This window comes from Ammospiza caudacuta, chromosome 10 (assembly GCF_027887145.1).
Source record: "Ammospiza caudacuta isolate bAmmCau1 chromosome 10, bAmmCau1.pri, whole genome shotgun sequence".
In the NCBI taxonomy this organism is placed as follows: Eukaryota; Metazoa; Chordata; class Aves; order Passeriformes; family Passerellidae; genus Ammospiza; species Ammospiza caudacuta.
The window spans coordinates 10850101-10875171 of NC_080602.1; the positions used below are offsets into that span (position 1 = coordinate 10850101).

Sequence of the window (25071 nt, forward strand, 5' to 3'; positions counted from 1 at the left end):
GTCCCAGGCCATCCCACAGGAATCCTGCTCTGAAGGATTCCTCAGACACAAACCAAGGCAAAAATGTATTTTTTTACACTTTGGAAACCACGTAAAAAAATCAACCCAGTGTTGGTGACCCAGGTGCTGTTCCAGAGCTGTCTGGAAAGGGAGGAGAGGGAGCAGGGAGGGAAGAGGGGTTTTCCTTCTCTCATGGTGTGCTTGCCTGGCTCTGTCCTTCTCTGCATTAATAAAAGGGCTGGAGCTCAGTAAAATGAGAAATAAAAAAGAGAGAAACCCCAGCCAGCTGCCAATGAACTCCTGTGCAATTTCACTTCTAGGATAAAAGGAATCCCAAACTTCCTGATGGTTTAGGGGGATTTGGGAAGCTCAGGCCCCTCTGTGCCTCTGCCAGGAGATTTTCACTGAAGTGGCAAAAAGAACTTGGCTTCCTTTGCTTCCCTTTATCCCCTGAAGTGGAGCTGAAGCTGTCCCTGGGAGAAGGGAGAGCAGGGATTGAGGGTGGGGTCATTTCCTGCATTTATTTATTATTGAGGGAGGGGAGGGAATTAAATAAATGGTAGCACCATGGGCCACCTGGATAATTAATGTTTGGACTTTGAATCAGTACAATTCAGGGCAAAATAAGCTACAGATCATGTATTTAAAGAATAAAATCCACCCCCTGGCCTGAGAAAGGAGGGTGTGGATCTGTTCCTTTGCCTATTTTTTACCTATACCCAAAGAAATGTCATCCTACACACACAGTATTCCCAGCTGGGGGCCTTTGTGAATATTCCTTATGTAGAACACCATGAATGTTAATATTGTCATTGAATTTGGGGAGGGGGAATATTTTTAATGATAAAACAACTGTTCAAAGTTGGTTTTTTAAGGTTAAACTGAAAAAAAAAAAAGAAAAAAACATTTATTCAATTCAGTGTACAATCTGTATTGCACTTTTTCACATTTTAATGCTACGTTTTCTTACATATCCTGTGATTTTAACTTTGGAACATTGTGTATCCTTGTAGTGTCATAGTCCAGCTGTGCAGTGACAGCTTCCCTCAGACTTTTGGGGAAAAGGAACAAACCAAACCTGTACATTGTTTTATGATTCTCATGTAGAAGAATTTCAAGGACTGCTGTAGATGTCGACCTTTCTGTACAATTTTTTTGCTTTTCTGTAGTATTTGCTGTATCCTCTATGGCTTTTTTTAATAACTTCATGTTTATTATTTTGTATTGGGCATCCAATACACTTTTTTTAATCCAATCAACTCCTGTCCTGCTTGGAGAGTTTGTTTAATTATTGCTAGTGGGTTCAGTGACCAGGTTTGGGGTTTTACTTGCCCTTTTTCTCCTTGCTGTGGGTTGTGAAGAAAGAGGAGAATTGTTCTCCCTTTAGGCTTTGTGCAGCCACTGAACTTGGAGCATTTCAAAGTTCCACATTAAAAATATCACCTTTTAATTAGCAAGCAGAGAAGGAAGGGGTTCAAATCAGTGCAAGTACAAATAATAGCCTTAATAAACTGGGAAACAATGGAAAAATAACACCATAACCATGGGATATTGCACTTGCTGATTCTGCATTGTGAAGTGCAGGAATTGATGTCCTTGTTTGCCATCCCCATGCTGATGTGCATCAGCCCAGAGCCAGCAGCCACGGGTCACTCCTGTCCCCTCCCTGTCACTCAGGTCCTTCTGGTCACTCCTTCATTCCCCTCCCAGCTGGGCAGGGAGCCTGGAATTGCCCCGGAGGGATGGTCAGGGGCAGCTCAGCCCTGTCAGAGCTGGTGGGGGCAGGGGAGAACCAGGGGAGCGTTTCTGTGTCCAGGGAGAGCAGGAGGGGCAGGAGCTGAGCTTTGCCAACCCTGCCCAGGCTGGGATTGGCATCACTGAGCTGGGAAAAGCTCCCAGACCACAGAATCCACTCTGTGCCCAAACCCCACCTTGTCCCCAGCCCAGAGCACTGAGTGCCACCTCCAGGCATTCCTGGGACACCTCCAGGGATGGGGACTCCAAACCTCCCTGTGCAGCCCATTCCAATATCTGACAACCCTTTCCATGGAGAAATTCCTCCTGATGTCCAACCCTTCCTTGGGAAGGAACAATTCCTTCCCAATCTCCCATCCACCCCTGCCCTCTGGCAGTGGAAGCCATTCCCTGTGTCCTGTCCCTCCATCCCTTGTCCCCAGTCCCTCTCCAGCTCTCCTGGAGCCCCTTCAGGACTCTGAGTTGTCCCTGGAGCCTTCCCTTGTCCAGGTGAGCACCCCTAGCTCTCCCAGGCTGTTTCTGTGAGACCAGGGCAGGTTTCCAGCAAGTCACAGACCTGCCCCATGAGCCTCCCTGGCTGAACCTGAGGCCGTTCCCTCTGCTCCTGTCCCTGTCCCCTGGAGCACAGTCCGACCTGGGGCTGTCCCCTCCTGTCAGGGAGTCCTACAGAGCCACAAGGCCCCCCCCCCCCCCCCCCCCCGAGCCTCCTTTTCTCCAGCTGAGTCCCCCCAGCCCCGCGCTCCAGGTTCCCTGAGGAGCCCTGGCTGTGCCCTGTGCCCGGGGCGGTGCCAGGGCGGTGCCAGGGCGGCCCTGCAGGCACAGGGTGCCAGCGCAGCCCGGGGACAGCAGGTGGCAGCGGTGCCTCGCTGCTCAGCAGCCGCAGCGCTCGCACGGCCCGAGCTGAGCTCCGGGAGGGACCAGGGAGCCCCAGGGCTGCTGCTGCTCCTCGGGGGAATCACGGTGTAAATCCCAGATTGGCCAGGGGAGCTTTGGCTTCCCACCCACAACAGGGGTCGGAAGAGCCCTCCTGGAGCTCCTTCAGGCCCTGCCAGGGGCTCTGAGCTCTCCCTGGAGCCTTCTCCTCTCCAGGTGAGCACCCCCGGCTCTCCCAGGCTGGTTTCCAGCACACCTGCCCCCCCTGGGACTCTTGAAAGCCAAGCTTGGAGCTGCACTGTGGCTCTCCAGAACATTCCAGACACAATGAAATCCCTGCCCCAGAGCAGCTGTGCCAGCTCTGCAGGGTGGTGGCACCCTGGAAGGGCAGGGGACAGACATTGCAGGAAACAGGCAGGACTGACAGGGCACAGCAAGTCTGGAGAGGGAAACCAACCCTTGGCAGCCACAGGAACGTGAGCATAAAGGAGTGGAGAACAGCCCCAGCCCCAGCCCCGGCTGCACACCTGCCTGGGGAAGGGACAGGGAGAGGCAGAATGTCACAGGGGGCCAGGGACAAACAAATCCAGTGAGAACCCCACAGCTGCCCCCAGCAGCCAGCACCCACAAAAGGTGGGCTTCAGGTGGAGAGTCACCCCCAAACCCCTCACTCCTACCTGGGCAGGCACAGGAGAAGCTGCTGGTCCTTCCTGCTGCTTGCTGCAAGGAACTGGACTGGGAGAGGCCAAACTGGAACCTTCTTGTGCCCCACACTCCCAGGTGCTTCCCATCACCTCCATCCCAGGTGTTTCCCATCTTCATCCCAGGTGTTTCCAATCCCATCTCAGGTGTTTCCAATCCCATCCCAGGTGTTTCCCATCTCCAGCCCCAGCTCCAGGCCATTTCCCTGAGTCCCAGCCCAGCTGCTCCAGGCTGGGGCTGTCTCTGCCCACCCAGCTGGGCCTGGAGAGGGGCAGGGAGCAGTGGGGCGTTAATGGGATGGGAGTGGACTGGGGACAGCCCTTCCCAGCCAAGGCTGCTCTGTGAGAAGCACTGGGATCTAACAAAACCCATCAGCAAAGAACAGCACTGGGATAAATGAGAAATGGATGCTAAGTGCTCAGGGCTCCCAGAGGATATTCCAGAGTGCCCAAGGCTGGTGCCTGCCTGGTTTTGTACCACTTGAACCGAACCCTGTGATTTAGGAGACCACTTTGCTGGAGACAGGGAAGAAAGAAAGGTGTGGGTTGTGCCACGAGTGTCTCCAGGATGGATCTGTGGGGTGGAGCTTTCATGGCAGCGCTGATTAAAGCCACACCTTCAGCAGCCTTGTGGGGCTGAGTGTGACTGTCCTCAGTGCCCCAGGCTCCCCAGGAGCACCGGGACGTGCGACACGAGCTGTCCTGGCGCTCCAATCTCTGTCACAAGAGGGGTGTGAGGCAGCAGGGGGAGGTGAACAATCCCTCGGGACTCGTTCCTGCCTGGCACTGCAGCGGTGGGCAGCTGAATCGGGCAGCACTGTGCCCTCAGCCCCGTGCCCTCCTTCCCTCCTGTGCTCAGGGAATCCACCACGGCTGCCCGGGGGAAGCAGGAAAGCTGGCACAGGAGCAGCATCCTTCCTTCCCAGAGGGAGAAACCACACAGGTCCTGCTGGCTTTGCTCCAGCAGCGCTGGGATGTGCTGTGCGACACCCACGGAACTCCCCAGCTCCAGGGGCTGTTCCAGGGAGGCAGCGGCTGCTGGGGCCACCAGCCATAGCAGATCCCGGGTTGGGAGCCTCCAGCTACGGCAGCTCCGGCCCTCGGAGCCACCAGCTACGGCATTCTCCCCCTGGGGCTGGGGTGGCCTGAAGGGATGGGCAGGGTCCTGGCTGGAGCTGGCCACATCCTGCGGCCACAGCGCGGCACAGGTGCCCTGGGAGGTGCAGCTGACCCCGGGACAGGCCGGAGGAGACAGGAGCCCTGGGGGGACAGGAGCCCTGAGGGGACAGGCCAGAGGGGACAGGAGCCCTGGGGGGACAGTCGGGAGGGGACAGTCGGGAGGGGACAGGAGCCCTGGGGGGACAGTCGGGAGGGGACAGGAGCCCTGGAGGGGACAGGAGCCCTGGGGGGACAGTCGGGAGGGGACAGGAGCCCTGGAGGGGACAGCCAACACGTGGCTCCGGCGCTGGTACCCCGTGAGCGCCGCTGCCCGCCCGCCAGCGCGGCCGTGTAAAAGCAGCGGGAGGGAGAAGGGCGGAAAATGACCCTGGAGAGCTCCGCAATTTCCAGCCCAGCCGGGAGCGGCTCCCCGGGAGGGAGGGAGCTCACACACGTGGCACCGGGACAGGCTGTTAACGCCTTCGTGCCCAGCTCCGGGCTGGCCCGGTGCCACCCTGGGCACAGCCTGTGCCAGCCGGGCAGTGCCCGCACAGGGCCTGGCATTGCCGGGCTGCAGCTCCAGGGACGCTGCTGGGGCTCCCCATGAGCGCATCCCCATCTCCTGAGGGGCTTCAGCCGAGCTCTGTCCCATCAGGAGTGGTTGGGGTCGGTGGGAGCTGCTGCAAGGGACAGCAATCGCCTCTTCTGCCTCTGCAGATGGCAGAACCAAGGCACGGCTTTGTTCCCTTAATCTGCATTAATGGCAGCACCTTCGGCTCCGTTAAAATCAGAGCCTAAAGCCGGAGCGGGGCTTAGGCAAAGGGCGCTGGAATTAGCGAGGGAGAATGGCTGGGGGCTCTGCAAGTGAAGTGACAGAACCAATGTGCATAAACCCCGCTAAAATCCAAACCCAGCTAAAATCCAGCCTCTCCTCATCCAGGGGAGAGAGCAGGCAGCGAGGGGATGGCTTTGGAGAGCCCCTGCCCATCCAGGAGCAGTGCCCGGGCACCCCTGGGTGCACACAGGGCTGGGGGGCTGCAGGGAGGGCAGGGTGTCCTTGCAGCCATCACTGCACAGGGAGCACACAGGGAGCATGGCGGGTCTGTGATGGGAAGCAGGGGGAGCTCAGCTCTGGCCTGGGGACCTTGGGCTGCCCCAGCTTCTCCCCTGGGAATAGCAGTGTCCATCCAAGGAGCTCATAGCGCTGCTCACAATGTGTCTGAGCAGCCTCACTTCATTCCTGCAGGTTTCTGAGTGCAGATTTGGGCTGAAAACCGGGACAGAGGAGCCAAAGGCACACAGGAAACCTGGAACCACACTGGGAGCATTTCTCCGTGTGGGACAAGGCACAAACCTGAGCAGGGAAGTGCAGAAGGATGAAAGCTGCTGCAGGATCACCTCCAACCCCAATGCAGCCTGCCCTGCCCTGCTTCTCCTCCCCCTGCAGAGGGAAGGATCCCCCCATCCCTCACACAGGTTGCCCAGGCAAGGCTGGGCATGGCCTGCAAGGGGCAGAGGGCACGGGGAGGGTCTGGCATCCAGCAAAGAGCACTGCTGGTGTGTGTGTGCCAGTTCTGGGGTTCATCCCTGCAGCTCCAGCCGTCCTGAGGCTGGCACAGGGCTCCTGGCATCCTGGCACCCTGCACGGGCTGCCCTCTGCCCTGCCCTCCCCATGGTGCCCATGTCTGACCCCTCTGGGCTGCAGTGCTGGGCAGGGCAATCACTGCCAAGGGAGGTTCCTGGTCACCAGGTGCCAGCTCTGTCCAGCTCCCTCCTCTGTGGGAGGCAGAGCTCCTGGCCAGCCTTTATTCCAGGTGACCCCAGCACTCCCTGCCAGGCTGCTGAGCAGCCACCCCTGGGCCCTGCTGTCCCTCCCTCAGCTCAGGAGGGTCCCACCCTGACCCCAGGGCTGTTCCCCTGTGTCCCTGTGCCCTCAGTGCCTCTCCTGTCCCACACTGGTCTGGGGCCCTCAGTGCCAGCAGAGCAGCCCCAGTGGGTGCCCCAGTCCAGCTCTGGCATTCCCAAGGAGCTGGAAGTGTCCCCTGCCACCTCCCAGGGGTGATGTCCCCTCTGCCCAGGCTGTGGAGCCCTGGAGGAGCTGCCCCATTTGCTCTTTCTCTCTGAGTTTGGCCATGGCTGAGGGCATTGCTCTGTGCCCATCTCCCCCTCCCAAAGGGATCCTATCCCACAGAAGAGCAGGGCTCAGAGTGTGGCTCATGGCTCCTGTCACTGTCACAGCAGTGCCAGGGGGACAGGGATGAGCTCAGGCCTGAGCCTGGGGGTGAAAGCTCTCTGCTGTTCCTTATTTTAGCTAAAATACACTCTGCTGTAGTGATGGCTTTAAAGGGATCATTCCCAACTTACTCATGGCTCTCCTAGCAGGGGGGAAAAAGATGCAACTCCCTTTTCCTTCTGCACCTTGCAGGGTACCTGAGCTTGCTGGTCCTGTGCTGGGAGATCCCTGGAACTGTAGAGGAGATGAAACAGGACTCAGTCAGGGCATGGCCAACCCCAGCCCCAGCCTGGGGCTCCCTGGGGACACCCAGAGGTGTGGCAGGGTGTCCCTGATGGTGGCTGTCACTGGGGGGACCAGCCTGAGGGTCCTGCCAGGCACAGAGCTCAGGGAGGCTGCAGAGAGGAGGGAAATCCTCTTCCCAAGGGAGAGCTGAGCCCCAGCCTGCCTCTCCCTGAGGCCCTGGCACCACTTTCCTTCTGCCAGGGCTGCCTGCTGCAGGGACCAGCCAATCCCAGTGCCCTGAGAAAGCACTGCTGGGAATTGCTGGGTCCCAGAGCCCAAAATCTCCCCCAGGGTGCAAGAGCCATGAGTGTGGGAGCTGCTGCTTCTCCCAAAGCCACACACTGCTGGGGGGGCAGCCAGGCCAGGCTGAAATTCCCTGAATTCCTGCCCAAACTGGGGCTGGGCAAAGGGAGAGACCAGCAGAGCTGCTGCTGCTGCCTTTGCCCCACCCTGGGGAGGGCTCCTGTGAGGCAGGCAGTGGTGATGAGGGGCAGACCCACCCCACTGAGGGCAGGGACCTGGCTCTGGGATGGTTTCCCCACAGCTGGATCATCCCAGTGCACTCTGAAGTCCTTGCAGTGAGGCAGCACCATGTGCTGAGCCAGCCAGGCCTTCCAGGTGTGCCTTGAGAGCTCAAAACTTGGATTCTGTTCCAATCCAACCTTGCAAATTTATAAATCTTCTGGAAAATCTTAATTTAAAAAAAAATGTTGGCTTGGGCAGGGCTAACAACCTGTTCCCTCTGTTACAGGAATGGCATGAAAAACAGCCTGGCCTAAAAACCCATTCCAAAAGGCAACCCCAACATTTCAGTGCCTCAATTCCCTCATGGGAACTCCAGGACAGGGTGACCCACCAGAAGTCACCCACAGACCTGAGAGGGCCTGGCAGGAGCAATGGAAGCTCAGAGCTCAGGCCAGTTTTACCTTCCTACAACTCCTCAGCTCCTTGGCATCCTCCCTGTGTGGGTCCTGTCCTGCTGCCAGGGCTGTGTCTGTGCAGGGCTCCTCCTCCAGGGATCCCACAGGCAGCCACAGCTTCCATGTCTGCTGCAAAGTGAAGGATTTTTGTGCACACATCTGCAAAACAACTGCCAGATTTCTCCCTTGGCCTGGTGAAAATTCAGCTGTAGGTGGAAGTTTTAAACTTTTCCTGTCAGTGGCTCAATACAGAGAATGTGTGAGGTGGTGAACACCCTGCCAAAGCTCCAGAGGCAGCAGGAAAACAGAGACAGGGCAAAGCAAAGGGCTAAAATGGGATTTTTGTCTTTTAAAGCTCATCTGGTGTTGCCTGGAGCTCACCACGTGAAGCACACAGCCAGTCAGAGGGGTGGGTTTTTCACATTTTTATTTACTAAGGTTTTTATTGTGTGTTTTATATTGCAAACCCCACCCCTAGAACTCTTCCCCTCCCTTCCCCCCAAAAGAAACCAAATAATAATAATAATAATAATAATAATAATAATAATAATAATAATAATAATAGTAATAATAGTAATAAATATAGTTCCACCTACTGAGACAAGCCTAGTTGACTGGGGTCCAGTCAGAATAACTCAAAGTTGGCTACTGCAGTGCTGAGAGCTGGAAACCCAAAGAGATTCCCCAAAGAGGGAAGCAAAGCCAAGGAGGATGTCCTGCAGTGAGGAGGGGGCATGGCCGGGCAGTGCCAGCCCTGGCTGTCCCCTGAGGGTCCCCAGGGTGCCCAGGACTCAGGGCCAGTGCAGCAGCCATGGGACAGGAGCCCAGGAGGGCTGCAGACCCTTCCCCCCTGCCTGCCCAGCCCACCCCAAACCCTCCAGGTGCTCGGCCTCTGGCACACAGGGGAAAGGTTTGCTAAAAACCCAAAAAACTGTAAAGGATATTGTGAATCTTCCTTCTACCTCTGAAAACATGAGAGGGTCTGTGAGTCTGCTTCAACTCCTGTTTCAAGATGAACCTGTACATATTTGGAAAAGCAGGATCTAGAGGTTATAATTGTCACCTGCCAATCAGCCCTGCAGGAGGGTCAGAACTGACACGTATTTTCATTTAAAACTAGGATATACATATATATATATAAATATGTGTGTGTGTGTGTGCTGACACATGTGCATAAATAGACTACAGATGTGTGTGACTACCCTACAGATAGAAAAGCAGGTGTGTAGATATAGATACATCTATAAAATCTATACAAACACACACACACACACACACTCACCCTCCCACCACACTCACACAGACAGAGCTGGATGGAGCCAGTAGAAAAAGCATTTCCAGAGTTCCCCTGACCCTTTTTAAGGAAGACCAAAGCTGATCACATCTGAATTCAGAGCCACCAAAGCAGGGTGAAGCAGGAGTGCCCAGGAATGCAACATTCAAGGTGCAGGCACGTGGCAGAGAGTTCTGCAGACGGGTCGGTATAAAAACAACCATCAGCCAGGGCTGGGGCAGGGACAGGGAGCTCCAGGGGCTGGGAAATGGGGGTGGGGAAGTTTTTGGCACTGCTGCATGAGTCTCTGTCCCCTTGAGGGCTGGGCACAGAAGGAGGCTGGATGTGTCTCTAAGGAGTGTTAGAAAAGTTGAGCACCTGACTCGGACAGTGAGGTGGCCACAGACACCCCTCGGCCTAAGGAAACCCCAAACAGAGAGAGAGGGAGGACCAAGTGACGCAAGAGGAGATGTGTGCCCTGGAGGTAAAGGCTGTGGCTTCTCAGTGCTGCTGGCCCCGCTCTGTCCCCGCCCCACTGGGAGTGTCCCCAAAGCCCAGCCCCAGTGCCCCCGGGGACGCTGCAGGGTGTCAGGGGAAGCCCACCAGGTGCAGGCTCTTATTGCTGGTGAAATCAAACAAAGATTTCGGTTCCCCCAGCAGGGGACAAGCACAGACCATGGCTGACCAAATTTCTGGGCTGATCTGGTTTTAATGGTAAAAACAGAATTGTAAATCTTGGAACTGTCCTGGTGCCTCCCACTGCCCCGGGCTAAGGAGGAGGAGGAGGAGGAGGGCTGGGGACTGCACCCCACTGCTCAGTCCTTTCTAGTTCTCCTCAGAGCAGTCACCCAGGGACACTGAGACACTGAAGTGACAGAGGGGACGTTAAAGCACTGCCTCTTCCTCCATCCCTCCTGTTTGCACACACCACGGAGAGGCTGAAGCTTGGGGCCTTCTGCCTGGGGTGCCCACATGCCAAAGCACAGAGGGATCATCCCTGCCCTCCCTGTGCCTTACAGGGGATTGCTCCTTGTTCCCACTGCAGCATCAGTGGAGTAAGAAAGGGACAATCTGCAGCGAGGCCTGTCCATCTCCTGGTCACCTTCATCTTCCTCAGCTGGAGTCCAACCCAAACCTCAGCCCCTGGGAAATCCCTCGAGGGGTGTACAAGAGTGAACTCACCCCTTCCCAGCTCCTCTGTGACCTGCTGAGGACAGGGAGGGACACCTGGCAGGGAGAGAGGGACACCTGTGGCGTGTGCTGGGCCAGCCATGTCCCCAGCCCCAGGGTCACAGCTGGGGCAAAGCTGAGGCCAACCAGGGCTGCTCTACAAACACCAGCTACAGGCCTGACCCCACAGCCCCTTCTGTGGCCCACATCAACCTCGGGTCTTTGTCTCAACAGGAAAACCTTTTTGGTGGCTTCTATGGCTGCTCATTCACGTGTTCCAGCTCAGGCACATGCCCCGGCTGTGCGTTACCTCGTTGGATTAAATTTGCTCGTATCCTTTTTGTCCTGTGTATTAAAATATTCTATAAAATCAAGTGACCAAAAATCTATAGCTCTAAGAATACCTGGTTATCTTCTTTTTTTTTTCCCGTTGTTTTTCATGTGTTTTTTTTTTCTTTGTTTCTAAGCACAGTTAAACCTAAACAAAAGAAATTGAGGGGAAACAAAAGAAAACAAAGCAGGAGTGGCGCAGAAGGGGAAGGAAAGGAAAAAATCGCTCGGTGAACTCATCAGGAACTGAAGGGCAGAGCTGGCACAGGCAGCTCCTGCCGGAGTCCTCACAAATTGGAGGGCAGTTTGGACCTGACGGGCTCCAGATCCCCCGTGAGCACTATGGACTCTTTGCGCCCGCCGGCGGCCAAGGCCAGCGGGTGTGGCAGAGAACCTGAGGACATCTGGCGTGGCAGCGTCACCCGCCCGGGGACCGAGCTGCAAGGCTTGCCCAGGAGTCCGCTCCCGCCGCCACCGCCGGGGAAAGGGGAGAAGCTGGAAACAGATTCTCTAGAGGAATGAGGAGAGCTGTGGCGGCCCAGCGTCTGAGCCAGCTCCTGGGGCAGGGAGGGCTGGGATGCCGAGATCAGCTTGATGTCCTGGTTGAGGCGCGGCGGCAGCGCCTGGGCCGGGGGGCTGGCGGGCTGCGGCAGCAGCAGCGAGCCGTGCGAGCCCGAGGGCCCCGCGGCGCCGCTCTGGAAAGTTCTGGTGGCCACCGGGCTCTGGCTGGGAGGACTAAGGCCAGAAGGGGTGTAACAGGGAGAGGCGATGCCGGGCTGCTGCAGCGGGGCCGCGGGGGCGAAGGGAGGCCGCTCCTGGTGGAGCTGGGCTATCGTTCCAGTCACAGATCCTAAAGCACTTGGATGTGTTTGGCACAGCCCCGCGGACGGCCCGCCCGAGGCCTGCGCCAGCTGGCTTAGGCTGGAGGATGGAGAGTTGGAAGAAGGAGGGGCTTGGAAGTGGTTCAATCCCCCCAGGGTCCCACTGCCCGAGAGCTGCTGCTGCTGCTGCGACTGTCCCCCCTGCAGTGGTCTCGTGGTGGGCTGGAACTGGTTCAGGAGACTGGGGGGGGAGTTTGATGAGAGCTGCGTGAGCGATGTCGATGGGGAGCTGGCTGTGGCTTGCTGGAAGTGCCCAAACCCACTGCTGGACAGGGCCGGCTGCTGCTGCTGCTGCTGCGGGGGCTGAGCCGCGCCTAAGGGTGACCCCGAGGGTGCACTCTGGAACTGGCTCAGCCCCACCGAGGAGGCGCTGCCGAGCCCCGGCTGGCCGGAGCCCCCCGGAGGGGACCCCACCTGGAACTGGCCCAGGCCGGCGGCGGCCGAGAAGCCGGCGAGCTGCTGGATGTGGAAGGAGGAGGACGAGGGCGTCTCGGCGCCCGGCGTGTGCAGCTGTGAGGGCGTGCTGGACGGGGAGCCCACTGCCGAGGGGCCGGCGGACGGGACGAGCGACTGGAACCTCTTCAGCTGCCTGGGGGTCTGGTTGGGCTGCTGGCCCAGCGAGCCCAGCACGGACACGGGCGGGCGGAAGATGGCCGTGGGCAGGCGCGGGTGGTGCGTGAGGGCGATGGCCACCGAGGTGGTGGCGGCGGCCGCCTGCAGCGGGGCCTGGATCAGCGGCGTCCAGATCACCGGCGTGGGCGTGGAGGCGGCGGCCGCGGCCGCCTGCACGTTGTGGGCACAGTGAGCCATCTCCCGGTCGTGCTGCACGATCTGCTGGATGATCTCGTTCTCCTGGTAGTTGAACACCCCCGAGTTGAGGTCGTGCTGCACTTTGTGGAGCAGGATGGAGTTCTTCTTGCCTGTGGAGGAAGGGAGGAGAGAAAGGGTTGTGGTGGTGTTCACAGGGGTCCCAGGATGAGGGAGAGACGAGGATCTGACTCCATGTTTCAGGAGGCTTGATTTATTACTTTATGATATATATTATATCAAAACTATACTAAAAGAATAGAATAAATATATAGAATATATAATATAATATAATATAATATAATATAATATAATATAATATAATATAATATAATATAATATAATATAATATAATACATTATATATTATATTATATTATTTATATTATATTACATTGTGATATATATTATATTAAAACTGTACTAAAAGAATAGAAGAAAGGATTTCATCAGAAGGCTAGCAAGCAAGGAAAAAGAAAGGAATGATAACAAAATCCTGTGACTGACCAGCGAGTCTGAAACAGCCAGACTGTAATTGGCCATTAATTTTTTTAGAAACAACCTCATGAGACCAATCAAAGATGCACTCCACAGCAGCAGATAATCATTGTTTGCATTTTGTTCCTGAGGCCTCTCAGCTTCTCAGGAGAAAAAATCCTAAGGAAAGGATTTTCCATAAAAGATGTCTGTGACAAAGGGTCACTGTGGGTGACAGAGCACAGGTGGAGCTTCCTGCCCCACTTCTCTGAATGCCTCCCCTTGGTGTCCTGCACAGCCTCTGCCCCAGCAGTGAGATGGCAAACACCACATCTGCTGCTCCTGTGGAATCCACAGCCTCAGGTCCCTCAGAGCTGTATGTCCAACCCATCCTTAGGCAGTACCAGCACTGCTGGGAAGCATGGCAGACTGGCAGCAAAAAGCTGATGGATTTGGAAGATTCCCATTTTGTACCTGAGCCTCTATTAGAAAAAAAGAATAAAAACTCAAAATATAAAATCAGTGAAGTGTTCAGCCAGTCTCCTTCCTTCACCTTTTCCTCACCTGTCTCTGGTGCCTTGGTCACTCTGGAGTCAAATATAGAGGAAAAGGAGATGTGAAAATGAGATTTCCCTCTGAGTCAAGACTTGATAGTCTTGGAGTCTTTTCCAACCTGAATGATTCTGTGATTCTATTCATGAGCTGGAAAAGCTCAGCTGGGCCAGGTAGGACCCTCAGGCATCCTGCAGCTCCTGTGCCCTTGGAGCCCCAGCTTCAGGGAATGTTCCAGCTGGATTCCCAGCCTGCAGCCAGAGTTTAACTCAGCTCTTTGCCCCTGCAATGGGCTGGAAAATGCCATGGAATGATTTGTCCAGCCTGGGAGTGCAGCTGCCATGGAGGGATCACTCCTGGGCTAGGGACAGAGCCAGCCAGGGCAGGGCCTGGCACCAGAGGGATTTCCTTTTGATCCCACCCAGCCAGCTCTCAGATCTTTATGATCTGAGGCACATTTAGATGACATCCAGATGGTTGTTTGTTTTTTTACTGCATGATGTAGCTTTTAAGTATGCAGCAGATAAAAGAGTAAGAGTTTAAGGACATGCCTCTTACTCCAGCCAAATGGAAAATCAAACATCTGGCAGGAGAGAGCTGGAATGGCACTGAAGAGGGAAGGTGCCACCCTGGTCTCCTAAAGATCCACTCTGCAACAGCAAAGTCTTGGATAGAACTCACTGAGCTCCAAATCCAGCACCAGAAAAAGGTGAAACAACTCCTGCACCAATAAAGAGGAAATTGTACAAGAGGAGGGAGATCCCAGTCACTCCCACCATGATGCTGGGAAGGCAAAATGTGTTTAGTTCTTGCTGCAAAGCATGGAGTGTACAGAAACCACCTCCATGAAAAACATCAGTGAGTAACCACAGCACATTCAGAAGAGAGGTGATTTCACAGCTGAGGAGGGAGCTCAGGGACAAAGGAAGCTGTTCCCAAACCTTCCCCCCCCTTGCAGGAGGAACCAGCAGACAGGATTTGAGCCAAGCCCATAAAAAAGGAAGGAGCAATCTGTAATTGCAGATACTGCCAGAACACACTGAAGGTTTTCCCTTCCCTTTTTCACATCAAGCCTTTGTCACCCCACAAAGGACAGGGGGTGGCTCTGAGGGCTCAGTGGGTAAAGCTGCAGTGGGCAGAGCTCCACTGAAATGCTGCCAGGGCTCTGATCCTGGATGTGCACCCAGGACCTGGCTGCTGTGGGGAGTGGGATGGGATGCTCAATGCTCTGCTGTTTTACCTACTGCCAATCACTCCTTGCAAAAAAAAAAAAAAAAAAAAAAAAAAAAAAAAAAAAAAAAAAAAAAAAAAAAAGCAGAAAAGCTTTTGTGCTTTTGTTTCCCACTCAGAGCAAGATCCTAGCTTGGAAAGGACGTGATCCTGAAAGCAAGCAGAGTTTGGAGCTGCTCAAGTCATTCCAGGGGCTGGAAGTGTTTGTGTAGGAATTCTCTAATGGCTGGACTGGAACAGCTCTGGATACCCCAGAGACCCCAGTCCTTCCCACAGACCCCAGTCCTTCCCATAGACCCCAGTCCTTCCTACAGCCAGGCACAGCAGAGGCAGCACCAGGGCCACCTTTAAATGGTTCGCACAGGAGGTCACAGCACACACACCCACAGAGTCATTCCCACCCAGATCTGCTAAAATCACAGAAAATGAGCTCCACAGAGCTGCTTAACCACACTCAGAGACACAGACTGTGTGTGGAGAGAGCAGAACCCGCCTGACTGCAGCTGCAGGTGAGGGAGGAGGTGGCCAGACTGCAGCACTCCAGAGTCACAGAGGCACTGGGACTGCAGCTTTGCAATGCTGCCCTTCCCAGAGCTGAAGGGACAAATCCCAGCATGGGCCATGTGCAGGCCCTGCAGCACTGCAAGGTCAGGCTGTGCCCGGGACACACGCTGAGCTCAAAGCAGCTGGGCACAGAGCTGCTGTCCTGAGATAAAACCAGCCTGAGGGGAAGGGCCAGAGCAGGGACACGAGGAACAGCTTCCCAAACAAAGCTCCACAGCAGCCATGGCTCTGTGCTGGTGTCACCACAGCTCATCCCACTCCTCTCCCAGCACCCTAACCCCATCCCACTCCTCTCCCAGTGCCCCTCCTCATCCCACTCTCCCAGTGCTCTAACCCCATCCTACTCTCCCAGTGCCCCACTTCATCCCACTCTTCCACTGCCCTTCCTCATCCTACTCTCCCAGCACCCTAACCCCATCCCGCTCTCCCAGTGCCCCATCCCATCCCATCCCACTCCTGTCCCAGCACCCTAACGCCATCCCACTCCTGTCCCAGTGCCCTGGCTGTGGTTCTGGGGCTGGTCCCAGAGCAGGGTGTCCCTGAAGCCCTGCACTGTGGAAAGCCCCACTGATTTCTGGCACCTGCAACCTGGGCTACTGAGGTGGGAGAAACTACCCCAGGTAATGGGGACATGAGATGGGATCCAGCTCTGAGGGTCTCCTGCTCAGTGCCCTGGAGGTCTGTGTTGCCATGGATTCATCACTAGGGAGAGAATAATGCTGTGCCTGCAAGCTGCCCTTGTAGAGCATTTCTGTGGGTGCATTTCTGTGATTCCCAGGAGAAACCACCCTGGATATCACCCAGCTGCACTCCAGGGGCTCCACAGCCCAGCTGAACACAGACCATGCTGAGGCTTTCCAAAGGTGCCTGGTATTTACTGGAAGTGGTTTGATCAAAGCTCCTTAGCTTTGTGTCAAGTTGATGAAGTAATACCAGTAAAAAGCTTGGAATGATTATTTCTGTTGTTTTTTAAACCAGAACACTCCATTTTCCCTTTGAAATCACATTACACTTCACTGTTTTCCTGAGCCCAGCTTGCCTCTATTAGCTGTTCCATTAGATCACATTTTTCTCTTCTGATTTGCCAAGAAAATATCAAATTTCTCCTCCAGAACACTGCAGAAGATTACACAAAACATTCTTCCAGCCATGGAAGGGGAGAGGAATTTTTAAAAACCATTTTTTAAAACAGTAACTGGTTGGCAAACTGAAAAATTAATTGACTTCCTCATTCTAATGAATTGCCTCATTTACACAGTGTTTCCACATGCCAGTATAAGCCCTGTGGGTTGCTGCTGGAGAAGATCCTGCTTGCCACCAGCCCCAGAGCAGAGTCCTGCTGGAACAAACATTCCTGAGGTCCTGCACGAGACAGAAAAGGGGAGTGGGACTGACTTTGCTTGGGCTGAGATTGGTGCTGAGATTTTTCCTTCTCATGGCATTGAGGAACCAGTTCCAACCCCTTTTCCTGGCCTGGGTTCCTTGTCCCAGCCCCTGGGCAGGAGGAGGGGGATGCAGCTGATGAGTTTGGCCCTGGGGACCCCCCTGAGATGAGGTTCTGTCCCCAGCCCTGCTCAGTGACCCCAGGGAGTCACTCCTGTGCTCCTGCTCAGCCATTGGGAAGCTTCATCAGGAGAAGCCAAAGGTTCTCCTGCAATCCAACCTGGGAGGCTGAATTTGTCCTTCTGGGATGTTCATCCCACAGAAATCAAAGTGCTGGGCACAGTGAGGTGCTGAGATAAACAATCCACCCCAAATCACTGCTAAAGCTGCACACCAACCCACTGAGCCACCTCAGAGCAGAGGAAGCATCTGCACCACCCCAGCCCCAGCTCCAGCTCCCCCAGAACACCCTCTGGGCTCTAAGAACTCCCTGTCTGCCTCACTGCAACAATGGGCTAAATATAGGGGGAAAAGGAAGATATTTAGAGACTTGGAGATGTTCAGAGCAAAGCTCCTGGTGCTTTGAAGTGGAGGGGGGTATGTAAAATGATGGAAACGAAGCAAACAGATGTTGCTCCCCTAATTAAGAACTGCAAAGTCAGATTTTCCTCAACTGTAGATAGCACACAAAAGAACAGGGAGAAAGGCTCATGTGATTTCATAAAAGGAGCCAGCACTCAACAATAATTCTTCTATCAAACAATCAAAATTAGCTTTCTGTTGTTAAAATTCTGCCCAGACGCAGGGGAAATTAGCTGTGACTTTCTGTTCCTTTCCCCTTTCAGTTCTCTCTGAGCCAACTGGCTGCACTTTAAGAATTCAGGTCATTAAATTGCTTTCTGAATTTGCATGTATTTGAAATAATCTCATTTTATTAGGCTGCCTTCTGCCCTGGCTTGCTGTCAGTGTGGCTGCTCCCACCACAGGGGCTTCTCTCAGGTCTTCACTGATTATTCCTGGCACCAAGGGCTGGGTTGGAGCCTGGCTGCACATCCCAGCTCTGCCCTGGAGCTGGGCTTTCCTTGCCAGGGGTTCTCCTGAGCTATCTCCTGCAGGAGTTCAGCCCCAGAGGGGGTACCCAGCCCTGCCCCAGGAGGGTTGGGAGGAGCTGCTCCAGCTCTGCTGTGGTTTCAGAGTCTGTGTGCACAGTGAAATGAGCTGGAACAGGGAATTAAAAATGATTCTTAACCCCCAGACTGTAGGTTCTTTGCCTGTTGGGAAGATGCAGGTAAAGCCCCACTGAGGTGCACTCCCTCTGTGGGGAGGTTTCTGCTCAGAATTCAGGAGCCCTTGGGGGAGAGCTCAGCAAAGCCAGCTGGATCAGCCCTAAGAGCATCCCCAGAACACTGCTCTGGAACTGGGAGTGATTTCCCTGAGAGCCTGGCTGTGTAAATCCGTGGATTTACAGAGCTCTGACACCTGCCAGGGCAGCTCTCCCTGCATCCTGCCCTTCCCTTTCTCCCTGGCTGGATCCTGTCCACTCTGGGGGTATCTTTGAAATGAACAATTCCCTCTCTTCCCTCCTGTACAGCTCAGGCCTGCCTCTGATTGCTTCCCCTCTTCCATAAACTCAATTATTCCCCAAAACTGTGATGTCCCTGTGCACAGCCACACTGCTGCAGGTCCAGCACACCCTGAATGATGTCACCTGGTGAGTCTCAGCACAGCTACACTCCAGATAAATGAAGCTCTTCCCTCCCACTCTTCACACAGAGCTTGGCAGGATGAGAAAAAATGGAATATCTGGAGCTGGGTAGGCTGTGACTGTCCATGGGGTGAGGAGCTGTGGCATCACTGCAGACTGAAACCAAGAGGTGCCTTCTTGAGTGGCACCAGTGCCAAGGTGCCTGCATGCCCTCCCCAGAGCCCTGCTGGAGGTGGCAGCTGTGACAGGCCAGGCTCTGGGACACTCTGGGCACGCTGGCACTGTCAGCTGCTGCTCTCAAGTGTGGGCTGGCTGCAGACAGCTCCTGGAGTGCCTTCAAGGCAGGGAGAGGCCCCCAGGAGGAGAGGTGTCACTGTGAGCAGCTCCTCCTTCATGTGATTAAAAAGAGGGATGAGAATTATTTATAAAGGGGCTGGAATGGTAAAATGTTCCCTGAGCAGGTGTTTTATCTCAATGCAGACAGCAAAGAGCTTTGTGGGCAGCAAAGAGCAAGGTCAAGGTCAGGGATGGGGCTCCTGAGATGGAGCAGGGTGCTGAGGACTTCTCCTGGGGTGTTGGGGCTGTGCTTTCCCCTGAGTCACAGGAGAATGGCACTTCATATTCAGGTGATCAGGGCTGCCAGGTCCCTGAGCAGGTCAGGTTCACTGAACTGATTTACATTCCCCCATGGCTGGTGAGTTACTGACCCCTCTCCTTAGGCTGAACACCAAGTATTCCAAGGCTGGGCCTTGGCTTCCAAAGAAAAGGAACTTCAGATATTCAGTTCCTGCTCAAGTCCAAGCTCCCACCTGTGGTAGGGAGCACTTCCAGGTGTGATTCACCTGAGCCACCTCAGGAGAGACAAAGCACACTCTGAGTGCCTCTTCCTCTGTGCTGAGCACACCCAGATCCCCATTGGGGTGTTGAAGGAAGACACAGAAATGCACAAGTGGCACCTGAACTTTGTTTCCTCATGGACAGCTACATTTGTGGTTATTCAGCTGATGGGAGAGGACACTACACAGGAGCAGCTCTCAGGGCTTGGATAAGAAACCTCACCTGTGCCAAGGGCTGGGAATTTGAAGGAAGCTTTGTGCCAAAGCACACACCCTCTACCACTGGGCCACAGGCACTTTTCTTCTTGCACCACTGGGTCCAGATCAGAACTGAGAACCACAGCCCCAAATCAGAGCTGTTTCTGTATCTCCTGATGGCCAGATCATCCTGCTCCTCTCACCTATGGAACAAACCTGGGGCTTTATTTGGTTAAAGTGAAAGCTGGTGTTGAGCTGAAGTTATCTGCACTCTGTTGGAATCCAAAATGCAGAAAACTCTCAGAACTTTGGGCCTGTAAGCCAAAGCTTAGAATTAAACTCATAATTTGACCTGAGAATTTGGGAAAGCCTTCCAAACTTAGGTGATAGAAGTGAGAATGTGGATTTATATTTTAAAGCAGACACATGTTAAGCTAGGTGAAGTTTAGAGTTTTAGAGTACAGCACTGTAGGTTTGTGTGCCATAACATGATTGGCTAAGAAAGCTCACACTGTAGCATGAGCCCATAAGATGAAATATTTAAGGATTGGGTCAAAACCATAAATATCCTTGTTGGCAGTGTTTTATTGGTTAATAAATCCTTAAAAGGTTTGAAACTAGAGGTCTTGTGACCTTCTGAGCCATGCAGTGAAGATGTGAGCCAAACTGACCCTTTCTGCCTTTGTAGAAGATAGGAAAAATAAATCATCTAAAGCAACTCAGAGGTCCTGTCTCTAACTCAGGCAAAATTCCCTCACAAGTGCCAAAGGGAGCAGCCCCAAAACATCCCAGCTCCCCCTTTGTGAGCATCCCTGTCCTGCAGACGAGGAGCTGAGGCTGGCAGCAAAGGCAGCACAAGGACAAGCAGGGAGTGTGAGGCAGAGCTTGGCACTGCTCCCAGCTGCTCTCCCTGGCTCACCTGGCCCAGGCCAGCCCTGCCTGGAGGCAGCACAGCCCAGGGGATCAGTCAGGACCAGACAAGCAGGGCTGCAAACCCAACAGCATCTCAACTGTGGTCACGAGCTGGCAGGCCAAGAGTTTGGGAACAGCTATTTTTGTGGTTTGTTTATAGACAAAGCTTTTAACATTTCTACCATTGTAGTATGTTGTTGACACTCTGATACTGCAATAATATCATAAATTATATTTAGAGGCTGGAATTGTGTTGTCTTGGCTTTCCTTTGGTTTTTTGGCATCTGCAATGCCTGGAGGAAACTCAAGGCATCTTTCATCCTGACTTCACTGGGATCCTTGTATCAAAACATATACAAGTGGCATTCAAAGGATGTGCATTTCAAACCATGTGGCAAAAACTTCCTGGGGAAAATGAAAACAAGAATTTCCTCTGGCTCCCAGGAGGCTTTCAGCTCTCCCCAGTGCCCTTGCTGTGGGTGGGAGGAGCTGGTGGGAGGCATTTGTGGTGTACCTCAGCACATGGAGCAGGGGCAGAGCACTGTCCCTGCCATTCCCTGGGTTTGACAGCATTCACCACCCCTGCTGGGCTCCCTCTCAATGAGCATTTAAGTGGTGCTGTTTTACAAGTGCAAATACTTGTGGAAATCTCATTTTAAGCTTCAGTGGTCACTGAAAACCAGTTTCAAAGGCAGGCAGGAACAGAAGGGTGTGATTTATGTAATGGGGCACAGCAAACTGGGGCACTTCACCAACACTGCCAGACAGAGAATTACTCACTGCAGAGAGCACAGCATCCCTGCAACCACAGACACTGCACACAGCCTCACAGCCTGGCCAGGAACAGGGGCACACAGCCTGGCAGGAACAGGGGCACACAGCCTTAGAGTCTGCCCAGGAACAGGGGAACACAACCTCACAGCCTGGCAGGAACAAGGAAGAGAGGCTGATTTTATCAGGAAGAAAATGATCATTAATCAGTGATTTCTGATTTCAGACCAATTTCATTTCTGATTTCTGGATTTCAGACCAATTTCTTTGAGTGTCCAACTGAAGTGTCACATGTGTGACATTCTGCAGGTAGAGGAGCTCTCAGAGCCTGAAGTTACTCAGACTTGAGCAGGGCCACAAATCTTTGTAGCCTCCCAGCCTCTGTCAAGTCATGGAGATGAATCCCTTCCTGCCCAATCCAGGCAGGACACCAGGATCAGCTGCCAGTAGGAGCAGAGGTTCAAGGCCACACCTCAGCTCTTTGCCCAGGGCTCTGTGTGCCTGCCAGCTCCATGCACAGCCCATGTTCCTGCAGGAACCCATGGCAGCACAGGCTGGGGGGCTCTGGCCCCTCTCCTTGCCCACCCACTGCTTCCAAACTGCTCAGCCCTGCTGTGGGAATGCTTCATCCCACCTCCATCAACCAATCCTGCTCCTGTTGCTGCATGGGCTGAGCCCCTGCCTGCTCCTTCTTCTACCCACAAAGCTGAGACCATGTCCCAGCAAATGTGACAGCTGAGATGGCCACAATACACAGAGTATTCCTATACAATTCCAGAAAGATTCACCCCATACAGAGTAACACCAGAACCTCATCAGAAGGCTTCAGGTGTGTGCCCATACAGAGTAACACCATACTACTTCAGGAAGCTGCAAACATCTGCTCTTCTTGCTCTTCAGCCCAACCTTTTACACCCCTCATGTTGATGCACTGCCCCTGTGTGCCCTCTGCTCCCTCTGGTGGTTGTCAGTGCCCCTGGGCACTCCCTGGCTCATTGCTGGCAGTGCTGCTCACAGCTGTGCCCACTGGGGATGAGCTGCAGCCCCACTCCCAATCACCACAAACTCTGTGCCTACAAGATCACCCTTTCCAAACCCCCCAGTGGCCAGACATCCCATAAACATCTCCCAGTGGGACTGGCTGGGCTGGGCTTTTTCCTCCCTGCTCCCTTGATGCACAGGGGGAATATTGGATGGATCTTATCCTGGTACCAGAACAGAGACAGGGCCCTCTGAATCACCTCCTGTACTCACTGTGGCCTGGGTTTCCCAAGGACATTGTCACCCTGGGCTTCCCCAGGACATTGTCACCCTGTGTTTCCCCAGGACATTGTCACCCTGGGCTTCCCAAGGACATTGTCACCTGGGCAGAAGGGAGCCAGGGAATGCACCACTGACATGGAAAGAGGATTCCATTTGCTTCCTCCTTGTGCACAGATCCTGAGCTGGATGGGACAGGACCAAAACTGGTCCTGCTTTTGTTCATCCCTGCTTTTCAAGAACTGCTGTTCCTCAACTTCAGTCCTCCAGAATGATTCCTGCACCTCCAGAGAGCCTCAGCAGAGTGCAGTAACCTTGAATTCCCTCCAAAGTCACAGACTGGTACAGAACCACTGCACTGCTCATTCTGGATGGTGCATGTTCCAGAGGAAGGGAAGAAATGCCTTATTTCCAAAGTCAGGGAATTCCATGGGATCTCCAGGAGGGTGTCCAGAGCTCCCCTGGGCTCTTGTGGGGCAGCCATAGCTGAGCAGAGCTGGGCACCACCAAGGGCTGTGGAGGAGCCATTTCACAACAGCTCAGATGAGGAGTTAAGGGAGCAGGCAGCTCTCAAGGGTGAGTGCCAGGGAAACCAGGGCACAGCAGGACTTTCAGTGGCACAGGGACCAGCAGGAGGAAGGGGGGGCATGGGCAGAGCCCTGCAGCAAAGGGCCTGTTGTTCCACTTGCTGTGTGTCACCTTCTGACCTTATGCTGACATTTGCAGCTGTCTGTGCAAGGGGAGCTCTCTTAGGGGAAGACGCACGTGAGGTTCTTTGAGCTGGGTCAGAATTTTCCATGGATTTCAGTTACGTGTGCAGGAGCACAGAGCACAGGACAGGAAGCACAGGATGTTCTGCCCACCTGATCCCACAGTCCCAGAGAGCACCAGGCTGGAAAGCTGAGCAGCACTGAGCACCCAGACCTGCAGAACTTGAGATAAAGCCAAGCTGGTCCATCCCTGCATTGATTTCACATTTTCTCTGTCATTTGTACAGCCTCACTGAAATAACCCAAATGTTGGGCCTACTGCCACCTCCACCAGGGCCTCATTAGCCTGGGCTTTGCCAAAGCTGTTCTTCAGCTCAAAGCCCTTTCCTCAGGGGTCCCACTCTGTGTTTGCAGCAGGTAATGAGATGCAGAGGATCCAGTGTCCCTGGCTGGAGAAGCCCCAGAGGCACTGCAGCCCTTGCTGGGATGCCAGTTTAGCCCCTATCCCCCTCCCCTGATCACCTTCCTGGCCCTCTGCACTGTGCCCAGAGCTCCATGAGCAAAGCACTGGGAATGCAGGCACTGTGAGGGGATGGATAAGGAGCTGCAGGAGTTAGACTGGGACTCCAAAAAGTTCCTCAGCTCTGCAGCCTTTGCATGAGTCACTTCATCTCTGTTAAACACCTCTGGCTGTGACCAAGGAATGCTCTCCTGGTCTTTAGCTGGGGAAGAGACACTTGGAAAAGATGTTTGCAGCAGAGGTTGTGTCTCCCACAGGACAGGGAGCATGCTGGGATGGATTGTGACCATCACAGAATCCCAGTATAGTTTGGGTTGGAATGGACCTTAAAGGTGATCTAGTCCAGGATGCCTTCCACTGTCCCAGTGTGCTCCAAGCCTTAGTGTCCAACTTGGCTTTGGACACTTCAAAGATCCAGGAGCAGCCACAGCTGCTCTGGGCACCCTGTGCCAGGGCCTGCCCACCCTCCCAGGGAAGAATTTCTCCCTAAAATCCAACCTAAACTTACCCCCAGTAGGTTTAGATTGGAGTCCTTGACGGAGCTGAAGCTCAAGGAGAGCCAGGCTGGGATCTCCATCACTTCCCAACTGCAGCACACCAAGCCTGGAGAAGGGCTGCCAAGGCAGCAAGTAAGGAAGGAGACTCTCCCCCCTGTACTCACCAATCCTGTCCAGCCTGTCCAGAGCCACAGTCTCGAAGGCTCTCCTCATCATGGGGTACTCCTCCAGAACCTCGTTGAAGTTGTCCACGGACAGCGAGTACAGGCGGCAGTAGGTGTCGGCACGCACGCTGGCTGTGCGCCGGCCACGCGTCAGCAGGCAGATCTCTGCAGGCAGAGAGAGGCTCAGACAGGGCATGGGCACCAGCACAGCACCCCTGCAACCCTCCCTGCAGTGCCCTGCCAGCCTCCCTCCCTGCAGTGCCCTCCTAGCCTCCCCTCCCTGCAGTGCCCTGCCAGCCTCCCTCCCTGCAGTGCCCTCCCAGCCTCCCCTCCCACAGAAAACCCAGCCACAGTTCACAATCTGTGTGCAGCTTGAGGCAGCTGGCACACAGAGTTGCCCTCACGGGTTCTGCTGGTCCAGTCAGGCACACAAGGTTTGTTCTGGGGGATTATCAAAGGCAGCATTGTGTGTTCACACTGGAGGAGTTGTGTTTCTCCAGCTCCTTGTGGGCACTGGGAGCAGAAGGTCAAGCCGTGCTCTCATTGAAGCCAATTGTCTCTAGATTTGTAGAGAGGCTCTGTGCTGATCTGTGCCTTTGGTGCCTGGCTGTAATTTTGATCTCTGTACCTGGAACATTTGTCTTTCCTGAGTTTTCAAGGATTTTGATGTCTATGCCATGAGCACTGTCAGGGAAAGCCACATCAGTGGCACCTCCCAGCTTGGGGTGTATTTACACTGCTGTCACACACTCCTCACTGCTCAGCTGGTAACTGAACACAAAGCCCTGCATTCAACCACAGCTCCTTGAGCACCCAACAGAGAGCTTCCAAATCCTGCTTTCCCACAGAGCCTGGGCAGCAAAGACAGGCACTCCAGGACACATGGTGTGGGCTGCAGAGTCACAGC

General features: G+C 54.3%; 1 protein-coding gene across 1 annotated transcript in view; it reads right to left on the reverse strand.

The window, feature by feature from the left end:
- Positions 1-10985: 10985 nt before the first annotated feature.
- HCN4 (hyperpolarization activated cyclic nucleotide gated potassium channel 4) overlaps positions 10986-25071 on the reverse strand; it is a 100615-nt gene continuing 86529 nt past the window's right edge. Inside the window, exons 7-8 of the mRNA XM_058811115.1 lie at positions 24165-24329; positions 10986-12499 (exon numbers count right to left, since the gene is read on the reverse strand). Coding sequence (XP_058667098.1) covers positions 10986-12499; positions 24165-24329 — 1679 coding nt within the window. The remainder of the gene's footprint in view (positions 12500-24164; positions 24330-25071) is intronic.